Source organism: Heteronotia binoei, chromosome 1 (assembly GCF_032191835.1).
Source record: "Heteronotia binoei isolate CCM8104 ecotype False Entrance Well chromosome 1, APGP_CSIRO_Hbin_v1, whole genome shotgun sequence".
Classification (NCBI taxonomy): domain Eukaryota; kingdom Metazoa; phylum Chordata; class Lepidosauria; order Squamata; family Gekkonidae; genus Heteronotia; species Heteronotia binoei.
The window spans coordinates 202,491,940-202,513,054 of NC_083223.1; the positions used below are offsets into that span (position 1 = coordinate 202,491,940).

The 21,115-nt window shown below is 42.0% G+C and overlaps 2 protein-coding genes across 7 annotated transcripts in view; one reads left to right on the forward strand and one right to left on the reverse strand.

The window, feature by feature from the left end:
• The window catches only part of ESRRG (estrogen related receptor gamma), an 817,641-nt gene that overhangs the window by 232,111 nt on the left and 564,415 nt on the right, over nt 1-21,115 (forward strand). The gene's annotated exons all lie outside the window — the stretch shown is intronic.
• Nucleotides 19,562-20,705, reverse strand: LOC132585226 (eukaryotic translation initiation factor 3 subunit F-like). Its single transcript, XM_060257035.1, has one exon. The coding sequence runs from the start codon at nt 20,703-20,705 to the stop codon at nt 19,746-19,748; it is 960 nt and encodes a 319-aa protein (XP_060113018.1). The 3' UTR covers nt 19,562-19,745.

Genomic DNA, 21,115 nt, shown 5'->3' on the forward strand with positions numbered 1-21,115 from the left:
TCAAAAGACCGGCACGACCACGTTTAACTTTAAAAGGGGTAAATTCTCTGAGATGCGGAGGCATGTGAAGAGGAAACTGAAAGGAAAGGTAAATATAGTCAAAACCCTTGGGGAAGCTTGGAGGCTATTTAAAACTACAATCCTAGAAGCACAGATAAAATATATACCACAAGTTAGGAAAGGTACAAACAGGTATAAGAGAAGGCCTGTATGGTTAACAAACAAAGTAATGGAAGCTGTAAAAGGTAAGAAGGACTCCTTTAAGCGGTGGAAAGCTAGTCCAAGTGAGATTAATAAAAGGGAACACAGGCAATGGCAAATCAAATGTAAGACTGTGATCAGGCAGGCAAAAAGGGACTATGAGGAGCATATTGCAAAAAACATAAAGACCAACAATAAAAATTTCTTCAAATATATTAGAAGCAGGAAACCAGCCAGGGAGGCAGTGGGGCCCTTGGATGACCAAGGGATCAAAGGATTACTGAAGGAGGATAGGGAAATGGCTGAGAAGCTAAATGAATTTTTTGCCTCCGTCTTCACTGTGGAAGATGAGAAGTGTTTACCTGCTCTGGAACCACTTATTTTGGAAGGGGTGTTGAAAGACTTGAGCCAGATTGAGGTGATAAGAGAGGAGGTCCTACAACTGATGGACGAATTAAAAACCAATAAGTCATCAGGTCCGGATGGCATACATCCAAGAGTTCTGAAAGAACTCAAAGTTGAACTTGTGGATCTTCTGACAAAAATATGTAATCTTTCATTGACATCTGCCTCCGTTCCTGAGGACTGGAAGGTAACAAATGTCACCCCCATCTTTAAAAAGGGTTCCAGAGGAGATCCGGGTAACTACAGGCCAGTCAGTCTGACTTCAATACCAGGAAAGTTGGTAGAAACCATTATCAACATTGATGAACACGAGTTATTGAGGAAGACTCAGCATTGGTTCTGTAAGGGAAGATCTTACCTCACTAACCTGTTACATTTTTTTGAGGGGGTGAACAAACATGTGGACAAAGGAGACCCAAAAGATGTTGTTTACCTTGACTTCCAGAAAGCTTTTGATAAAGTTCCTCATCAAAGGCTCCTTAGAAAGCTTGAGAGTCATGGAATAAAAGGACAGGTCCTCTTGACTTCAAGGACAGGTCCTCTTGAAGTCTCTTGACTTCAACCTCTTTTGACTTCAACCTCAAAGGCTCCTTAGAAAGCTTGAGAGTCATGGAATAAAAAGACAGGTCCTCTTGACTTCAAGGACAGGTCCTCTTGAAGTCTTTTGACTTCAACCTCTTTGTTCAGCTTTTCAACAATGTCTTTAATGTCCTCTTTGTTCTTGCAACTCACAACCAAATCGTCAACATAAACCAGAATGTATTGATATTCTCCATCTTTGAGTCTAGTGTACATGCAGGGCTCTGCTTTCCCTTGCTCAAATCCTTGTTGCTGTAGTAGTCCAGTTATTTTGTCATACCAACTTTTTGCAGCCTGTTTCAAACCATACAGTCCTTTGTTGAGTTTGAAAACACAGTTCTCTTTGCCAGGGACTTGAAAACCTTCAGGTATTTCCATATAGTTTTCCTCTGATAACTTACCATTAAGAAACGCTTTCTTAATGTTTAGGTGCTCTATGAGCATATCTCTAGATGATGCCACACTCAGTAGTGTTTTAAGTGTAGCACTATTGATAACTGGTGCAAAAGTCTCTGAATAATCAGTTCCAAATTCTTGTGCATAGCCTTTGGCTACTAGCCTTGCTTTGTACAAGTCTATAGTTCCACCATCTTTGTATTTTATTTTGTAGATCCATTTGCATCCAACAGGCTTTCTTCCTGCAGGTAGCTTTGTAGGCGTCCATAAATCTTTTTCATAAATGGATAGTATCGCTTGTTCCATTGCTTGAATCCATTTCTCCTTTTCTTCATTAGGTAAATCACACACTTGTTTCCAGTTCTTGGGTTCCTCTTTAGGTTTCACAGTCTCTATAGATCTCACAGTGTCACAGTATCCATATTTCTGTGGTGGTTGCCCTTTTGTGCTCCTTTCTGATCATCTTAAAATGAGTGGAGGTTCTGTTGCTCCCTGTGGTGCGGTCCCCATTTCCCTTTCTGATTAAGTGGAGTCTTCAGAAGGTAGACCTGCCAGTTCACCGGTGGTCACTACAGGTAACCAGGTACACCAATCTTCAGAAGCATCATCATTAACCTCAGGATCAGATTCAGATACACAGGGTGCTCTAGGCAATTGCTGTCATCCACAAACACAACGTTACAATGTTTGGTCTTATTCAGCTTTGGATCATAGACTCTGCAGCCTTTTTCCACTGAGGGATATCCTACTATGAATCCAATCTCAGTCCTTGTATCAAGCTTCCCTCTATTTTCTCTAGGAACATATGCATAGGCTTTTGCTCCAAAAGTTTTGATATGCTTAAGTCCTGACTTCTTGCCAAACCAAACCTGGAACGGAGTAATTCCAGTTACTTTTGAAGGTATTCTGTTATGAATGTACACTGCTGTATTTACAGCTTCAGCCCACAGGCCTTTGGGTAATCCAGAATACATGAGCATTGCTCTGGTCATTTCCTGTAACACACGATTAAGTCTTTCTGCACTCCCATTCTGCTGTGGAGTGTATGGGACAGTCACTTTGTGTTCAATCTTTTCTGCTTTCAGAAATTTTTTGAACTCATTCACCACCTCCATCTGTCAGAAATTTCTTGAACTCATTCACCACCTCCATCTGTCAGCAAGCTTTGAGCTGCACGCCCAAATCTGTTTTTAACCATGGCAACATATTCTTTAAATTTATCAAGAGTCTCATCTTTTGATTTGAGCATATAGACAGTGCTATATTTTGTCTTTGCTTCTGTGAAAACTGAGAAAAATTTGTTTCTTCCAATCAAAGCTTTTATAGGCCCAACAACATCACTGAATATTGTCTCCAAAAACCTTTCATTATGCATACTGCTTTTTCCACTGAAGCAAGGTGAAGTTCCTTTTGCTCTCAGACAAACATCACATCTTTCCTTGGATTTATCACAATGCACATCAAGTCCACAATCCTTTAGCAACTTCTCAGCACTCTGCATGCTTCTGTGTGCTAACTTTACATGCCAAGCATAAACACACTATGGTCACACTTTCTGCCTTCAGTCTGGCAAACAGTCTTTTCCACAAAATCAACAGCATCTGACCTTTCACATAAGTCCATAATATAATGAGCTCCATTTATTTCATTTTTTATTTCATTAATTTATTTTTTGTATTTATATCCCGCCCTCCTCGCTGAGGCAGGCTCAACCAGTTTAAAACTAATTCCAGAATTCTTCTGAATAATTTAACCTTCATCTCCTTTATCAAGATATGCAGCATAATTATTTCTTATAAGCACTTGCCTTGAAAGTAAATTCTCAATTGATTCAGGTGCATAAGCTACATTTTTCAGTCTTACTGGCATTAAATCTCCATCAGTGGTAAGTAATTTCATTTTGATCTCACCCACACCACAAACTTGTAAGGGTTTCTGGTTGGCACCTATCATTTCAGGTCTCTGACTTTCATCCAACTCTGAAAACATGCCTTTATATTGACAAATATGCATAGAAGATCCACTTTCAATCAAAAATATTCCTCTTTCACCAATAAAATTCACATTATTAACATGCATGGTACTTTCTCTGTTCCTTTCTTTGTTTCCTCCTGGACTGTGTCGCGTGGAAAATTTCTGCTTTAAGAATTTCTGGGTGCTATTGTTTCTATGGCCACAAGATGGTGCCTGTGTTCCCTCATCTGAAACATGTGCTTTAAAATTGCTGTTCCTTTGTTCAGTGTCCTTGTCCCCAGATCTGGAGACTGCTTCCTCCTCGACAGCATTTAACAGGCCTTCCAAACTCAGATCCTTTTGCAGTCTCAAAATCATCTTAATTGGCTTGTAAATACTAGGTAGAGCTTTTAATATAGTTGAGATTAAGTCTCTTTCTGCAATAGGTTCACCAAGCTTCTGTAGTCTGGATTGCATGCACATAAATTCCTTCAGACGTTTAGTCACATTCTCCCCTTCTTGCACTTGAAAACAAAATATTTTGCCCTTTAAATCCTGAATTGTGCTTATGGGAGTTTTGTTATATTTATCTTTAAGGCATTCAAGCATTTCTTTTGCAGTTTAAAACTGCAATTCAGGAATTTCATATGCCTCAATAGATTCTAAAATGAGAGTTTTTGCAAAACCATTTAGTGGTTTAAAATTTGATTTTTCTTGCTCATTCTCGGGGGGATTTTCAGACAAAACTCTTTCAGCTCCATAAATCTCAAGTCTTTGCATTAGGAGCGAGAGCCAGAATGAGAAATTATTCTTAGTTAACTTCAGGATACTAAATCCTCTCACTGGTAGGTTACTCATGGTACCAAAACCAAGATTTGCAGTGACTGTTCCTGAAGATGTGGAAACAGAAGATCCAGTGGCTCCTCTCTCTGGGTTCGACATTTTTCACAGCAATCAGGCAAGGCAGGGTTAAAGATTCCTCCTTCCTCACTGGAGAGAAAAGGTGACTGAATGTGCTCGCATGGTTGCAGCAAGGCTTTTCCAAGGTCTTTGACGTAATCCACAGAAAAAAGGGTTAAAAAGCTCAAAAAATTCTCTTTCTAGCACATCTGAGGCTTTTAGACAAAAGTAGCAGTGTTTCCAGATCGAGACAATCTGAATTTAAAGCTCATTTAAGTCAGAACGCTCTCAGTAATGGCAAGAGAAAAAAGGGTGTTGTTTTAAAATTGAGGCTTGTCTGCACAGCATACCAGCTTTTTGCCTATTGCTTTCTAAATGCTCTCAAAGGCGATCCAAATTAAAAAAAAAACATTTAGAGTTCAAAAAAACAGGCCATGCTATAAGCTACCAGCTTGATGGCAAAAACCAAGAACCATCTGCTCTGCTATCAATTTTTGTTAGGGAATTCTGTTTGAAATTCTATTTCTTTATCTCAGACAGTGCGATGGATCACTGTATCAAATAATTATTGAGAGGCATTTAACATGAAAAACCAAAAACAGATCTATTTCTACAGGAAAAGGGTACTGGAAGATAAAGCAACAAACACTATAGAACTAGAAGATCATGTGCTTAATGGAAGACCACTTCCTCCTTCTTCTTGACCTCTCTGCCTGAACAAAGAACCAAACAAAACTGACTAACTGACCATACAAACAAAACAGGTTTTCCCGCTTCTAGACCTTGATTGACAGCAGTCAGTATCTTCTTCCTAGGTCATGCAGACAATAGGGAATCAGGCACAGTGTTAACCCTATAATGAGTGGAACTTTAGAACATTGCAAAGGACATACAAATCAGACACATATTTTCAACACTTTGTCGCCCTCCTCTGGACCCGTTCCAGCTTGTCTATATCCTTCTTAAAATGCCCAAAACTAAACACAATACTCTAGGTGAGGTCTTACCAGAGCAGGGTAAAGCGATACCATCACATCATGTGATCTGGACACTATACTTCGGTTGATACAGCCCAAAATTGCATTTGCCTTTTTAGCCACTGCATCACACTGTTGACTCATGTTCAGCTTATAATCCATTAAGACCCCTAGATCCTTTTCATACTTACTACTGCTAAGACAAGTCTCCCCCATCCTATAAGCATGCATTGGATTTTTCCTACCTAAATGCAGAACTTTACTTTTATGCCTGTTAAAATTAATATAATTGGGTTTAGCCCAGTTTTGCAGCCTGTCAAGGTCATCCTGTATCCTGTTTCTGTCTTCTACTGTAATGTACTGAATTCCGAGATGTTTAGAAGGCAACATACTTCATTGGCTAGTACATCACAAAGACAACATGGTGGGGCCAGGTCCCCAATATATACATTTCCCGGAACAACCCCCTTCCTGGCCAGGTCCAATCCTGGCCAGTTAAACTTCCTGTCACAGATCTTAACAGGCGGAGTGTGTTTGGTCCTTATGTCAGACGACCAGCGGTTTCCCACTGGTCACCTCTGCATGCAGTCACGCTGTGTTGCAAATTCATGGACTGAAATGCAAGACACAACATCTACTGTATTTGCGACCCCTCTCAATTTAGTATCATCAGCAAATTTAATAAGCATTCCACCTATTCCTTCATCCAAATCATTTATAAAGATGTTTAACAAAACAGGTCCTCGGACAGATCAAGGCACTCCACTTGTCACTCCTCTTCAAGAGGATGAGGAACCATTCACAAGCACTCTTTGGGTGCAATCTGTCAACCAGTTAAAGATCCACCTAACGGTAGCAGAATCCAAACCACATTTTACCAACTTGTCAACAAGGATAGTATGTGGATCCTTATCAAAAACCTTACTGAAATCAAGATAAATTATGTCTACAGCATTCCCCTGATCCAGCAAGGTAGTCACTTTCTCAAAAAAAGAAATCAGGTTAATCTGACATGACTTGTTCTTGAGAAATCCATGCTGGCTCTTAGTAATCACAGCCATCCTTTCTTAATGTTCCAGGACTGACTGTTTGATGATTTGTTCTAAAACTTTCCCAGGTATAGACGTCAAACTGACAGGTCGGTAGTTACCTGGATCCTCCTTTTTCCCCTTCTTGAAGATGGGAACAATGTTCGCCTGCCTCCAATCTTCCAGCACCTCTCCTGTTCTCCAAGAATTCTCAAAAATAATCGCTAGAGGCTCATAAATTACATCCGCAAGCTCTTTTAGAACTCTTGGATGCAGTTCATCTGACCCTGAGGACTTAGTTTTATTTAAAGAAACTAGGTGTTTATGTACTACCCCTATGCTGATCCTAGGTTGGAACTTCATACCCTCCTTATATGTTCTGTTTTTGGCATGTTGAGCACCATTTCCCTCAGAAGAGAAGACTGAGGAAAAGTAGGAATTGAGCAGTTCTGCCCTCTATTCATTACCTGTTACAATTTCACTTTCCTGCCCTTGCAATGGGCCTACTATGTCCTTGCTCTTTTTCTTACTCTGAATATAAGAAAAGAACCCTTTTTTGTTGTTTTTAGCATCTTTGGCCAGCCTAAGCTCATACTGAGCTTTAGCTTTCCTAACTTTTTCTCTACAAAAACTGGTGATTTGTTTATATCCATCCTTGGTTACATCTATTTGCTTATATCCATCCTTAGTTATAAGGCCCTCCTTTCAATTCCTAAAGGAGGAATTGCTTTTTAAATGTACTATGATATAAATGTACTACATTCAGACTGTTCTGGAATCCTATTCAAAGCAAGGGAAATTTCTTTACAAGCAGTGCTTCAAGCAAACAAGGAAATAAAAACCAACTTCTGGGCTGTTCTTTGTGGGTTAAGGAAACCATTGATACATGCTTAACATACTAGAACAATCCTCTTTGTGTCACCTGCATTTTTATTGAAAGGTCTTATCTATGCTGTGCCCTACTTGCTACTAATAGAAGACTAATAAGTTACACAGTTATAAACTGCTTATTGGATACATTTCTGTCATGCATGAATGCATCCTGGTTCTACTGAGAACCATTCAAAAAGTGATTGGTGTTGGAAAAAAGGTTTTGCACATGCCACTCCTACAGCTGAGCACATGTGACCAGTAGTAGTATGTGCAGCAGTTAATATTTGAGTTTCTTCTACTTGCATTTGTGTATGACTTTGGGATTTCACAGGATGCTATCAAATGCAAACTGCATGTTGGAACAATCCCCCTCCATTTAAAAAACTAGCAAACATAGCAATCTCTGAAGCAAAAGAGCAATCAAGAAATATACCCCAAAACAGTAGTGTGTGTTAAATAGAGTGGTTCACCTGCAGCAGCTTTATGTTAAAAAGAAACTTTACTTGTGAAATTCCGTGAAACTTGCCTGTCTCTTGATGCTTTCTGTTCAGCATGCTTGGCTTGAGATGTCACATAGCTTGTGATTTGTCTGGATTCTGAGTGCACTATCCAGTCCTCATTTGGGACATTAGCTGACAGATTTAATTTTTAAAAAAGAAGTACATCTCTAACTCATAGCTACAGAGATATTGAGAAAATGTAAAGATAGTATTGTGCCTAATCACTTTGTGAGAAATAAGCACACTCCCAGCTTCTACAATTCTAGCCAATGAGGGAAGTCACCACTATAACTGACAGGCAACTCTTACAAACAAGCTTTACCATTGCTGAGAAAACAGGATTAGGAATAGTGAGGTGTATAGATTCTTGTTCTGATTCTTTCTTACCTTTCTGTGTCAGCTGTCAGATGCATATACAAAGCAATCGACAGACAACACAAATGTACTTGTTTTTTACAATCAGAAAATTAGGTGGTCCAAGTGTGAAAACAGGCAACCAAATCTGCCTGATCTATGATCCATCACCCCAGACTATGATCTATCACCCATCACTTAGCCATATATTGTGTAATAAATCTCCTGCTTCGGATACATACCTGTGGTTAAAAATTCGTATTTTAATTTGTTACATTACGGTACTATGAGTTGACCATTGTAAATGGCTTTGGATATCAAAAAGTGGTTTTATAAATCTTTAAAATAAATAAAATAAAATGAGGGCTCAGCTAGACAAACAAACCTGGAAAGGACTAGCAAGGCAATGAAAGCAAATGAGTGAGAGAGTAAAATCAAGCAAAAAGAGAAATTGAAAAGAATATGCCAAAGTGTGCTGTTTTCCTTTCCCAATTACTTGATAAGCCTTTAGGTTAAAGACCTCCGATATCCAGTGCTAATTATTTATTTGATATTTTAACCTGACTTAGAATGAGTCTGCTAGTTTCTCTGTGAAATGGAATAAATAAAGACTAAATAATAATCCAGAAGTAGAAAAAAATCAATTTTCATTTTTGTAAAAAAAAAAAATCTAAAACCATTTAAGGATGAAGAAACCATAGAGGCATCCTTCTTTGTTGGATACTGTTATAGTAGAATTGGTATTACATTCTAGTATTATTTACACTTTGGATAAGGTGAGTGCTCAGATACTAAAAATAGTCCTGATTTCTGCCTCTATTAATAGAGTTGCACTTGAAAATCACTTTTAATATTTTACAATTTCTTCAGACACTGTCTTCCTGGTTCTAGCAGTATGATCAGAAGTACAACATCTTCCCATTAATACTGTGCAGGCTGATAAAACTGTTGCCGAACTGTAGTCCCCAATGAAATTATTAATTATCTGGTTAATGTGCATCAGGCGGTGGGAGTATGAGATTAATCACCAGTGCTGGGATGAGTTGCTGAAGTGGATTCTGGTTTTTTGTCTCCTGTCACTTGATAATGGCTTTTCCTTCCTTCACCATCAGGTGAACAGGTGCAGAGATGCTGTATTTTCATTTTCCTGTAGTCAGGAACAGCCGGTGGCCAGGCTATGCCTTTTTCTCAGTCCTGCTGCATGAGCAGTTTGCAACATGGAGTGCTACCTGCTCAAAAAGTTCCAGCTGTGGGAAAATCTCCTAGAATAACTAGCTTTCTCAGGTACATAAAAATATATGAGAAAGGGATGCAGGAAGCTATAAGTGGAACTGGGGGGTTGCTTGGAGTATTATTTATTATTATTTTAAATTTTATTTTAAATATTTCTGCTCACTTACATAATTGTATAGTTCATCATATATGTAAATTTATCACCTTCAAAGAGATCCAGCAGGCAAAAAATTACATTTTACCCCCAGTGGCCATGTTATATACTATAATGAAACTGTTGTGGATTTATCTTAGCCTAATTTAAATTAAAATGGTTACGCTTCATTTGAGTGGACTTTGATGGGATCACAGAATCAAAGAGTTGGAAGGTACTTCCAGGGTTATCAAGTCTAACCCCCTGCACAATGCAGGAAAGTCAGAAATACCTCCCCGCACCCCCAGTTACCCTGCTACAAGCCCAAAAGATGGCAAAACAAAAACAAAACCAACCCTCCAGGATCTCTGACCAAACTGGCATGGAGAAAATTGCTTCCTGATCCCAAAGTGACAATCAGCATTTCCCTCGGCATGTAAGAAAGGGCCATGAGAACTAAGCACTGATGCAACCCTTCCTGCCCTCCCTCTCATGATCTACCTAAGGATTATAATGTCTTCTTTTATGACTGGGTCACAAGCGCATAGTGGTTTATTTTATGAGGCTCAGTGTAAATTGATAGGTGTAACTAGTTACTTTAAGTAAGTAATTTAGCTATTTAAATAAGACTAGCAAAAGAAGGCAAATACATTCCACATACATGCCTGGACCATATGAAAGTATTTAGGTTTGTCCATGCTTCTTATCCCACATTTAACTGTCTAACATAACTGTGTAGCACAACAGCTCTGACATCTATAGATAAACAGATTATTTTTACATCTGTGAGGAGGACATTTTTCCATTTTTTTCTGCCCTCCATCACTGTCAAAAATGTATTAAGGGACACAAGGTGATTTAGATTTCCAGGAGGCCTTTCATCTTACCCCATCTCATTCCCACTTAGCATTCACAAGCCTGCTGCATCATCTGTCCTCCAACCATACCAACAAAGGGAAACCAGCTTGGTCCACCTTTTTGCCTCCAAAACCCTCTCCCATGGTGATTCACTGAAAAGTGTTTCAGTTCAACCTTTACTTCCAGGTACTTATGATACTCCTTTTACAAATGATGTAGATTCTAACACACACCAACTTTTGCATATCTTTTTCTTGAACTAAAGTTGTTCATGAATAGTAGCTTTTCTATAACCTTACCACTAAATGTTTGTAGGTGGTATGCAGTCAAAGGAGATGCAGCATCATGTAAAGTTTTCCATGAGTACTGCTTGGAATTTAGGCTTGCATTGGCTGAAGATGTTATTTTGACAAAAAAAAAGAGTGCAAATTTTATTATAATTGTAATTTATTTCTTAAAACTGTTCTGCACTTTAGGCAAGAGACAGAAAGCCCCTTTAGATCCCTATGATCTAATATAATCCAAATTGTACCTCCCTTTTGTCAACTTTTTGAGTAGTGCTTAATGAATGGTTGGCTGGGATACAAATTTGCTGCTTTTGATTTTTTTTTTAAAGGGTGAGTGTGATGGCCTCCTACAGTTTCAGGGAAAATTAGGTGTATTATTGTAAACCTCGCCTACATCCCCCGCCAAAGTGGTATTCAATGGTAGCACATTTACGGCTTTATTCTGATGGCTGCAGAGTGGATTCCGTTTTGTGAAACTATTGAGCCAGGATTAAACAAAGACCAACACTAGTGCTTTATTTTTTACCTCAGAATGGTACAAATCCTTAAATAGTACAAGGCTGGATTCATCATCTGGACATTTCAAAATGCCTGGGTGCCCTGTTTCACCCTGATGGAGTTCACTTACCTGACTGGGATATGGATATTTGGTTGCATAGCATTGGGGATTCCCTATGCACTTTTCCAGCTGTAGGAGCATTGGCGGGAGCCTGGCTCTTGTGGCAATATCAATATGGAACCATATCCATTCTCAGGACTGCATGCTCATTTTCCTAAGTGTGGAAATCCCCTTAAGGGTCAAGTGGTACACCCAGCTCAAGGGCATGTCTGTGAATTACCCTCACATTCAGATCACAGGGGAGACCACCTTGGAGCATTTGGCCTTGTGGGATCCAGAAACCTGCCATTCCAAGAAGGGCTGCCTCTGGGCCGGAGGTTCCCAACCTGCCGGCCCACATTGGACCAGCAGGGGAGAACTCCCCCAGTGTGATGACATCACCCACAAGTGACATCATCACGCCAGCAATGTTGCATGCCGGCCATTCTGGGCGTTTCTAGGAAAATTCTATGGGTTTCCCAGATGCTCTAGCAATTTGGGAGGGAAAACTGTATGGTACCTATTGTACCATAGAGTTTTCCCTCCCAAATTGCTAGAACGTCTGGGGAAACCATAGAGTTTCTCCGAAAATGCCTAAAGCAGCCGGCGTGCAAAGTCGCCACTGCGATGATGTCATTTGCAGGTGATGTCACCACAACACACGCACTTAGCACACACACAAAAATTCCACTGCCAGAGACTGTGGGGGATTTGGCAACCCTAATCCCAAGGTGTCCTTAAAACACAAATTTACTAATATTCATTCTTGTACAAACAGTAGAATAATTAATTAACAATCCATGGAACAGCCATAAGGTGGAGCAGGCCAAGTGTCAGACATATATCACAAAGGCCTTAGTGGTAGTTAATAGACAAGTCCATTCATGCTTTTTTCACTATTCACAACAAAACAGATCCACTGAAGAAAAGGATTTTGCTCTGGTCAAGGTGAAAACTTTGGGCATAAGGCCACACAACTATTTCTGGAATATCTAAGGACCCCCTTTTTGAAAAAAAGCTATATTCCTTATGAAGAGATTTCTCATAAATCCCTGCACCTCTTCACACTCCAAAAGTTCCAAGCAGGTTCTTAGTTTCTCCTTATAGTATGTCTGCTCCCTCTTTAAGAGTCAGATTTAAAACTCTAATACATCTGCTCTCTCCGATCGTGTGACCACCAAAATAACATGCTTGTTCATTCCCAGAAACAGACCTCAACATGTCTGTTGTCTCCAAGAATCAAACCTGCCCTGCCCTGCCCTCACCCCTCTTCAACAGATCCCTTTGGAGTTCCTCACAATCCTCTCTGGTTCTTACCACCCTGAACAATGTCAAGACAATGGGTTCTGTAAGGGAAGATCTTGCCTCACTAACCTGTAACATTTCTTTGAGGGGGTGAACAAACATGTGGACAAAGGAGACCTGATAGATATTGTTTACCTTGACTTCCAGAAAGCTTTTGATAAAGTTCCTCATCAAAGGCTCCTTAGTAAGCTCAAGAGCCATGGAGTAAAAGGACAGGTCCTCTTGTGGATCAAAAACTGGCTAATTAATAGGAAGCAGAGAGTGAGTATAAATGGGCAGTCTTCGCAGTGGAGGACGGTAAGCAGTGGAGTGCTGCAGGGCTCAGTACTGGGTCCCATGCTCTTTAACTTGTTCATAAATGATTTGGAGTTGAGAGTAAGCAGTGAAGTGGCCAAGTTTGCGGATGACACTAAATTATTCAGGGTGGTATGAACCAGAGAGGATTGTGAGGAACTCCAAAGGGATCTGTTAAGGCTGGGTGAGTGGGCGTCAACGTGGCAGATGAGGTTCAATGTGGCCAAGTGCAAAGTAATGCACATTGGGGCCAAGAATCCCATCTACAAATACAAGTTGATGGGGTGTGAACTGGCAGAGACTGACCAAGAGAGAGATCTTGGGGTCGTGGTAGATAACTCACTGAAAATGTCAAGACAGTGTGCAATTGCAATAAAAAAGGCCAACGCCATGCTGGGTATTATTAGGAAGGGAATTGAAAACAAATCAGCCAGTATCATAATGCCCCTGTATAAATCGATGGCGTGGTCTCATTTGGAATACTGTGTGCAATTCTGGTCATTGCACCTCAAAAAGGATATTATAGCATTGGAAAAAGTCCAGAAAAGGGCAACTAGAATGATTAAAGGGTTGGAACACTTTCCCTATGAAGAAAGGTTAAAACGCTTGGGGCTCTTTAGCTTGGAGAAACTTCGACAGCGGGGTGACTTGATAGAGGTTTACAAGATTATGCATGGGATGGAGAAGATAGAGAAAGAAGTACTTTTCTCCCTTTCTCACAATACAAGAACTTGTGGGCATTCAATGAAATTGCTGAGCAGTCAGGTTAAAACAGATAAAAGGAAGTACTTCTTCACCCAAAGGGTGATTAACATATGGAATTCACTGCCACAGGAGGTGGTGGCGGCTACAAGCATATCCAGCTTCGAGCGGGGGTTAGATAAAAATATGGAGCAGAGGTCCAGCAGTGGCTATTAGCCACAGTGTGTATATATATGTGTGTATATATATATGTGTGTGTGTGTGTGTAAATTTTTGGCCACTGTGTGATACAGAGTGTTGGACTGGATGGGCCATTGGCCTGATCCAACATGGCTTCTCTTCTGTTCTTAAGTATCAGTACTTTCCTCCACATTACATCAGCTCTCCAAAAGATGAGTGAATGTTGCTGCAAGCTTCACAGTAGTTCTTGCATCAACACAGGATTTCTTATTTTACAGATAGGATTGGACAACCTCCTGACTGCCACAGTGAAATATTCTTATTTTATGCAGAGCTAAGAAGTACCAGAGTCTGTCTAGGAGACATGTCTTTAGCTACTCTTACAGCATCTGCTAGCTATTGGAGCCACTGGTTCAACAACAGGAAAACAGGCAAATGACTGGTCTTGAATTTGCAAAAGTACATGAGAATGTGTAATTGAATTTCCAAAGTAGGACCTAGTAATTTCCTCTAGAAAGTGTTTCTAGCTTTGAAATCAAAATTGTTACAATTTTTCATCTCAGGATTTTGGTCCTTGGTATTCCTTTTTGTCATCTACTGTTGTTATTGTTCAGTTGCACAGTCGAGTCTGACTCTTTGTGACCCCATGGACAAAGTCATGCCAGGCCCTCCTGTCTTCCACCACCCTCCGAAGTCTGCTCAAATTTGTGTTTGTTACATCAGTAACGCTGTCCAGCCATCTCATCTTTTGCCGTCCCCTTCTTCTTTTGCCTTTTATCTTTCCCACCATCAGGATCTTCTTCAGTGAGTGCTCCCTTCTCATTTGGTGGCCAAAGTATTTGAGCTTCAGCATCTGACCTTCCAGGGAACAGTCTGGGTTGATTTCCCTTAGGACTGACTGATTTGATCTTCTTGCAGTCCAAGGGACTCTCAAGAGTCTTCTCCAGCACCACAGCTCAAAAGCATCTATTCTTCTGCACTCGGCCTTCCTTATGGTCCAGCTCTCACAGCCATACATTACTACTGGGAATACCATTGCTTTGACTACACGGACTTTTGTTGGCAGGGTGATGTCTCTGCTTTTTATTATACTGCCTAGGTTCGCCATAGCTGTCCTCCCAAAGAGCAAATGTATTTTAATTTCATGGCTACAGTCACCATCTGCAGTGATCTTGGATCCCAGAAATGTGAAGTCCGTCACTACTTCCATGTCTTTCCATTCTACTTGCCATAGTGTGATGGGGTCGGATGCCATGATCTTAGTTTTTTTGATGTTGAGTTTCAAGTCTACTTTTGTGCTCTCCTCTTTCACCCTCAAAAGAGGTTCTTTAGGTCCTCCTCACTTTCTGCCATTAGAGTGGTGTCATCTGCATATCTGAGGTTGTTGATGTTTTTCCCGGCAATCTTAATTCTGGCTTGTGCTTCATCCAGGCCAGCATTCCACATGATGTACTCTGCATATAAATTAAATAAGCAGGGTGACAATATACATCCTTGACAAACTCCTTTTCCTATTCTAAACCAATCAGTTGTTCCATATCCCATTCTGACTGTTGCTTCTTGATCCTTATACAGGTTTCTCAGGAGACATGTGAGGTGGTCTGGTACTCCCATCTCTTTAAGGACTTGCCACAGTTTGTTGTGATCCACACAATCAAAGGCTTTAGCGTAGTCAATGAAACAGAAATAGACGTTTTTCTGATACTCCCATGCTTTCTCCATAATCCAGCGAATGTTGGCAATTTGATCTCTAGTTTCTCTACCTCTCTGAAACCCAGCTTGAACTTCTGGTAGTCCCCGATCTACATACTGCTGAAACCTAGCTTGTGGGATCTTTAACATGACCTTGCTGGAATGTGAAATGAGTGCAATGGTGCGATAGTTTGAACATTCTTTGGTATTACCCTTCTTTGGGATTGGAATATAAATTGACCTTTTCCAATCCTGTGGCCACTGTTGCATTTTCCAAATTTGCTGACATAATGTGTGCATCACTTTAAAAGCATCATCTTTTAGGACTTTGAATAGCTCAACTGGGATACCGTCATCTCCGCTCGCTTTGTTGTTAGCAATGCTTTCTAAGGCCCATTTAACTTCACACTCCAGGATGTTTGGCTCAAGGTCAGCGATTTCACTGTCATAGTTGTCAAGGACATTGAGATCCTTCTTGTATAATTCTTCTTGCCACCTCTTCCTGATCTCTTCTGCTTCTGTTAGGTCCCTACCATTTTTTCCCTTTATCATGGCCATCTTTGCATGAAATGTACCTTTGATTTCTCCAATTTTCTTGAAAAGATCTCTTATCCTTCCCATTCTATTATTTTCCTCTATTGCTTTGCATTGTTCCTTCAGGAAGGCCTCCTTATCTCTCCTTGCTGTTCTCTGAAAATCTGCATTCAGTTGGGGTGAATTTTTCCTTTTGCCTTTTGCCTTTCACTATCCTTCTTTCCTCAGCTATTTGTAAAGCCTCATCAGACAGCCACTTTGCTTTCTTGCATTTCTTTTTCTTTGGGATGGTGCTGATTCTTCTGTATAATGTCATGAACCTCCGTCCATAGTTCTTCTGGCACTTTGTCTATCAACTCTGGTCCCTTAAATCTATTCTTCACCTGCGCTGTATATTCATAAGGGATGTGATCAAAGTCAAACCTGAATAGCCTAATGGCCTCACCAGTTTTCTTCAGTTTAAGCCTGAATTTTGCAATGAGTAGCTCATGATCTCAGCCGCAGTCAGCTCCAGGTCTTGTTTTTGCTGACTGTAAGGAGCTTCTCCATCTTTGATTGCAGAGTATATAATCAATCTGATTTCTGTGTTGTCCATCAGGTGATGTCCATGTGTAGAGTCGTCTTTTAGGTTGTTGGAAGAGGGTGTTTGCTATGACCAGCTTGTTCTCTTGACAAAACTCTATTAGCCTTTGCCCGGCTTCATTTTGTTCTCCAATGCCAAGCTTGTCAGTTGTTCCGGTTACCTTTTGATGTCCTACTTTGGCATTCCAGTCCCCTATGAGGAGAAGGACACCTTTTTTTGGTGTTAATTCTAGATCTGTTGTAGATCTTCATAGAACTGGTCCACTTCAGCCTCTTCTGCATCAGTGGTTGGGGCATAGACTTGGATTACTGTGATATTGAATGGTTTGCCTTGGATATGGACTGAGATCATTCTATCATTTTTGAGATTGTCTCCCATTATTGCCTTCCTCACTCTCTTGTTAACTTTAAAGGCCACACCGTTTCTTTTGTGGGACTCTTGCCCACAGTAATAGATGCAGCGATCCTCTGAGTTAAATTCACCCATTCCTGTCCATTTTAGTTTGCTGATTCCCAAGATGTCGATGTTCAGTCTTGCCATCTCTTGTTTGACTACATCCAGCTTACCTTGATTCATAGATCGTACATTCTACGTTCCAATGCAGTAATCTACTAGCACTCCGTAAATATTTTTGTACAATATTTTTAATTCAAAAAATTAACTGTAGTCTAGATGGCCAGGGAACAAGTGGAAGATCTTTTAATATGCAATCCAATGTGTGAACAAGATGTCTGACAGAAGTTCCTGACAAGTATCAAAAGAACTTTTTTGACCTCTGGGTCCGAAAAATACCAGATGAGTCATGCTGTGGTACAATGGAAGGAAACATGAGATGAAAATTTATTTAAAATGCTATATTTCTAAAAGAATAGAAAGGCTGAAAGTAGGGCCATCCATTCCCTTTCTATCATACTGTCTTTCATACAACCAACAATTTTCCATGAAAAGCCTCTTTTTTATTGTTCGTTTTCTTCTAGCAGCAACAGTAGATGTGAGAATTTGATGTGGTCTTTGAATGTTGGATGCTGATAAGCAACTTGCTTGCTATTATTGGCTGCAATCTAAAGAAAGGTGTATATATGTGGGTAAATAACTATGTAAACAGCCATAGTTTTGTTCCGTCTTTTTTTTTCTTTCTAATGACCTGTTAAGTCACTAAAAACTGCCTAGATTTACAGTAACAGCAAGTCTTTCTTTCTAGCATTCAAAACAGCCTCAGTGTTTTTGGATGCTTGAAAGCAGATTTTCATATGTAAATCCTCTTGTCCCCTAGACTTAGCTGGATTCCTTCACGTCACCTAAATTTATCATAGTGGGGAAGGGTATGGATAGCTGTTGCCATCCACTGCACTTTCCATATCTTCTCCCCCAAGTAAGTCTGCATTTGCTATCCTAACTAGGGGTGTGCAAAAAATAATAATTTGGAATTAATCGGATTCGGAAATATATGGGGCCAAAATATTCGGAATACCGTATATTTCCAAATACCAGTACTCGGAATAGCCGTATATACAGGAGATATACGGCTATTTCTGGATATACAGCCCCATTATACACTATGGGCCATTGAAATCAATGGCAAAATAGGGTATATTGGAAGCTGCCTGGAGGGGAGGGGGTTTGAGGGAGAGCCCCCAAATTTCCAGGAGTCCTGCAGGGGACGCTCCCCTACGAACCCCCCAAGCTCCAAGCTCCAGGGGTTCCCATTCCAGGGGCACCCAAAGAGGGTTCCCTTATCCCACCATTATACCCTATGGGTAATTGAAATCAATGACAACATAGGGCATAATTAGAGGCTACTGGGGGGCAGGAGGTTTGAGGGAGAGCCCCCAAAACTGCAGGGAACTCTCCCCTGCAAAACCCCCAAGTCCCGAAAAGATTGGGCCAGGGGGTCCCTGTCTTTGGGCTCCCCAAAAGGCCCATTGCCACCAATGCTGGGGAAAGCCCAAATAGCCACTTCCTCCACTGTAATTGCTGTGGGGAAAGTGGCTCTGGCCAGAAGGGGGTTTGAGGGAGAGGCCCCAAAACTTCAGGGCAGCTTCAGCGGACTCACCTGCATGCAACCCCCCTGGCCCAAAAAGACTGCACCCATCTGTGGACACCCCAAAGGCAACACTGTTCCCAATGGTGATAAAAAAACCAATTAGAGCCACTTCCCCACTGTAATTATCGTGGGGAAAGTGGCTCTGAGGAGCAGGGGTTTTTGAGGAGAGCCCCCCAAACTGCTGTGCAGCTTCAGGGCACTGTCCCACACAAAACCCACAAGGCCAAAAAAAATTGGACCAGGGGGTCCAATTCATGGGGCACCCAAAGCCAAACCTAACTTCACACCAGAGAATCTCTATAGGACCCAAATGCACTATATCCATCTATCTACTCTATGAACCCTGCTGGCCTGGAACCAATATAAACCCAGTTGCCAACGTCACTGCCACACAAAACACAATCTGCTCAAGGTCTGCTCTGCAGATCTGGCTGCAGCAAACCCAGATGCCAGCTCTCCAGCCCTGCCCCAAACAATGCGGGGAGAGCTGGTCAAGCGCAACAAGCATGCTGGTTCTAGGTCTCTCACCCAGATGCCAGCTTCCCTGCCACAGAACACACAATCTACAGATGCCAGTTCTTCAACCCTGCCCCAAACAACATAACTCTCAAACAAGAGAAGCGGTGGACCACACCTAGCTCCACATCATTCTGTATCTGACGCAAAGCAAGAAGCATTTAAACTTACCTTGAGTGATGGATGGTTGGCTGGTCCAGGCTCTTTTCCGTTACCCAGGGTGCACCACGAGGGAGGCAAGCCAGAGTTGCACCCGAAATGAGGAAGATCACTGGGAGGGCCTGTGATTGTGTGAGAGGAAGGGATTCCTTCTCTCTCAGCTCAGCAGCAACACACCAGCTATCTTTTAAATAATTTCTTTACTCATTTAGAGCCAAATATCCTTACAAAAGAGAAATGGTGTGATACTTAGAATCACAGAAACCAAACAGTTTGTGAGTTGCTGACTCACTCTTAATTATGCAATTTATCTTTGCGATCTCTTTGTCTCTGGAGGGCTGCAGACAGGAAGGTTTCATGAGCAGGCCTTTCCAAAATTACAGTCCAGCTAAGGTTTTGGATTACGGGGACCCATCTGGTTCTCTTCATGCTTTTTTCTTGCATGATGGGCACAAGTTCCATTACAGGTTTAGGATTTTTTCATTGAGCGCGATCTGGGACTGTGTGAGGTTTGCCAAATAAGTCACCATCAACAGGTCGTTGATATTGCTGTTCAGCATGGTCTCAAAGTCCTCCGGGGAGATCTTCGGCACCTGGTTGATGAGATCCATCAGGAAACGGCCAACGGTGTTGTCAGCAGCCACTTTGCCAGACAGCACATCTTCTGCGTACTGCAGCACGGTGCTCAGGGTATCCTGAATCCGAGCAGAAGCTGCCCCCACCTGCTGTAGGTCGCTGGACAAACTGATCACGCGATTGGGGCTGAAGCAAGTCTTCATGACGAGGTCAACTCCTATCCGTTCCGTGTCATAGTAGGCATACTTCACTGTGAGAGGTGTGAACATCACCCCCATGGTCTTCCCAGGGACCCCCATGGCAGTACTGACATAGGCCTTAATGCTCATGCGTCCATTTTGCAGACTGCTGTCCACAGTTAGGTGAATTGGGCTGTGTGCTTCTCGGCTGTAGTATTCATGGATCAAAACAGAGTGTTCTGTGATGTCATGTCCTGTTGCGTACCATCCCAGAATAATCTCACTCGGGGAAACCTTCTTGTGCAGCTCATACATATTCTTGGCGAACTCCATGTCAACTGCCACCTCATCTTCTGACTCATTATGAGGGACTGAGAAGCAGTTGGTGACTTCCACGGAGTGTTTGTCCACCATGCCGAGGAGGGTCCCGATGACGCGGGCGGCGCCCTCGTTGCGGCGCTCGAAGCTGTCGACGACGGAGGCCAGCACCACCGGGTGGATGCGCACGGCCCGCCCGCCGGGGAAGGGCGCCGAGAGCGCCGCGGGGGGCGGAGGAGGGGGCGCAGGAGCGGGCTGCGGGGGCGGCGCGGGCTGCGGGGGGGCGGCGGCGGGCGAGGAGGGGGCCGCGGCCAAAGCCTGAGGAGCGCTGGACGCCGAGGCCGCCATCTTGCCGGGAAAGGCCACACCAGCTATCACTGTCCCTTTAGAGGGACCTCAGCATTTGTATGGCTGCTGGCTGCTTGTCATCATCACTGGCACCTCCCTCTTTCTTCCTCCTGCCCCTGAAAAAAAACCTGGGTTATCCTGGCTGGGTCTGTGGGTGCTGTCGGTTTCAGTTGGGGGCTGCAATGGCCCTTTCAGTTTTATTAGGCATGTGTGGATGGGGACTGGCGGAATTTGGATTAAGAACATAAGAGAAGCCATGCTGGATCAGGCCAATGGCCCATCCAGTCCAACACTCTGTGCCACACAGTGGCCCCAAAAATTATACACACACACACACAAAGACACATATACACACTGTGGCTAATAGCCACTGATGGACCTCTGCTCCATATTTTTTATCTAACCCCCTC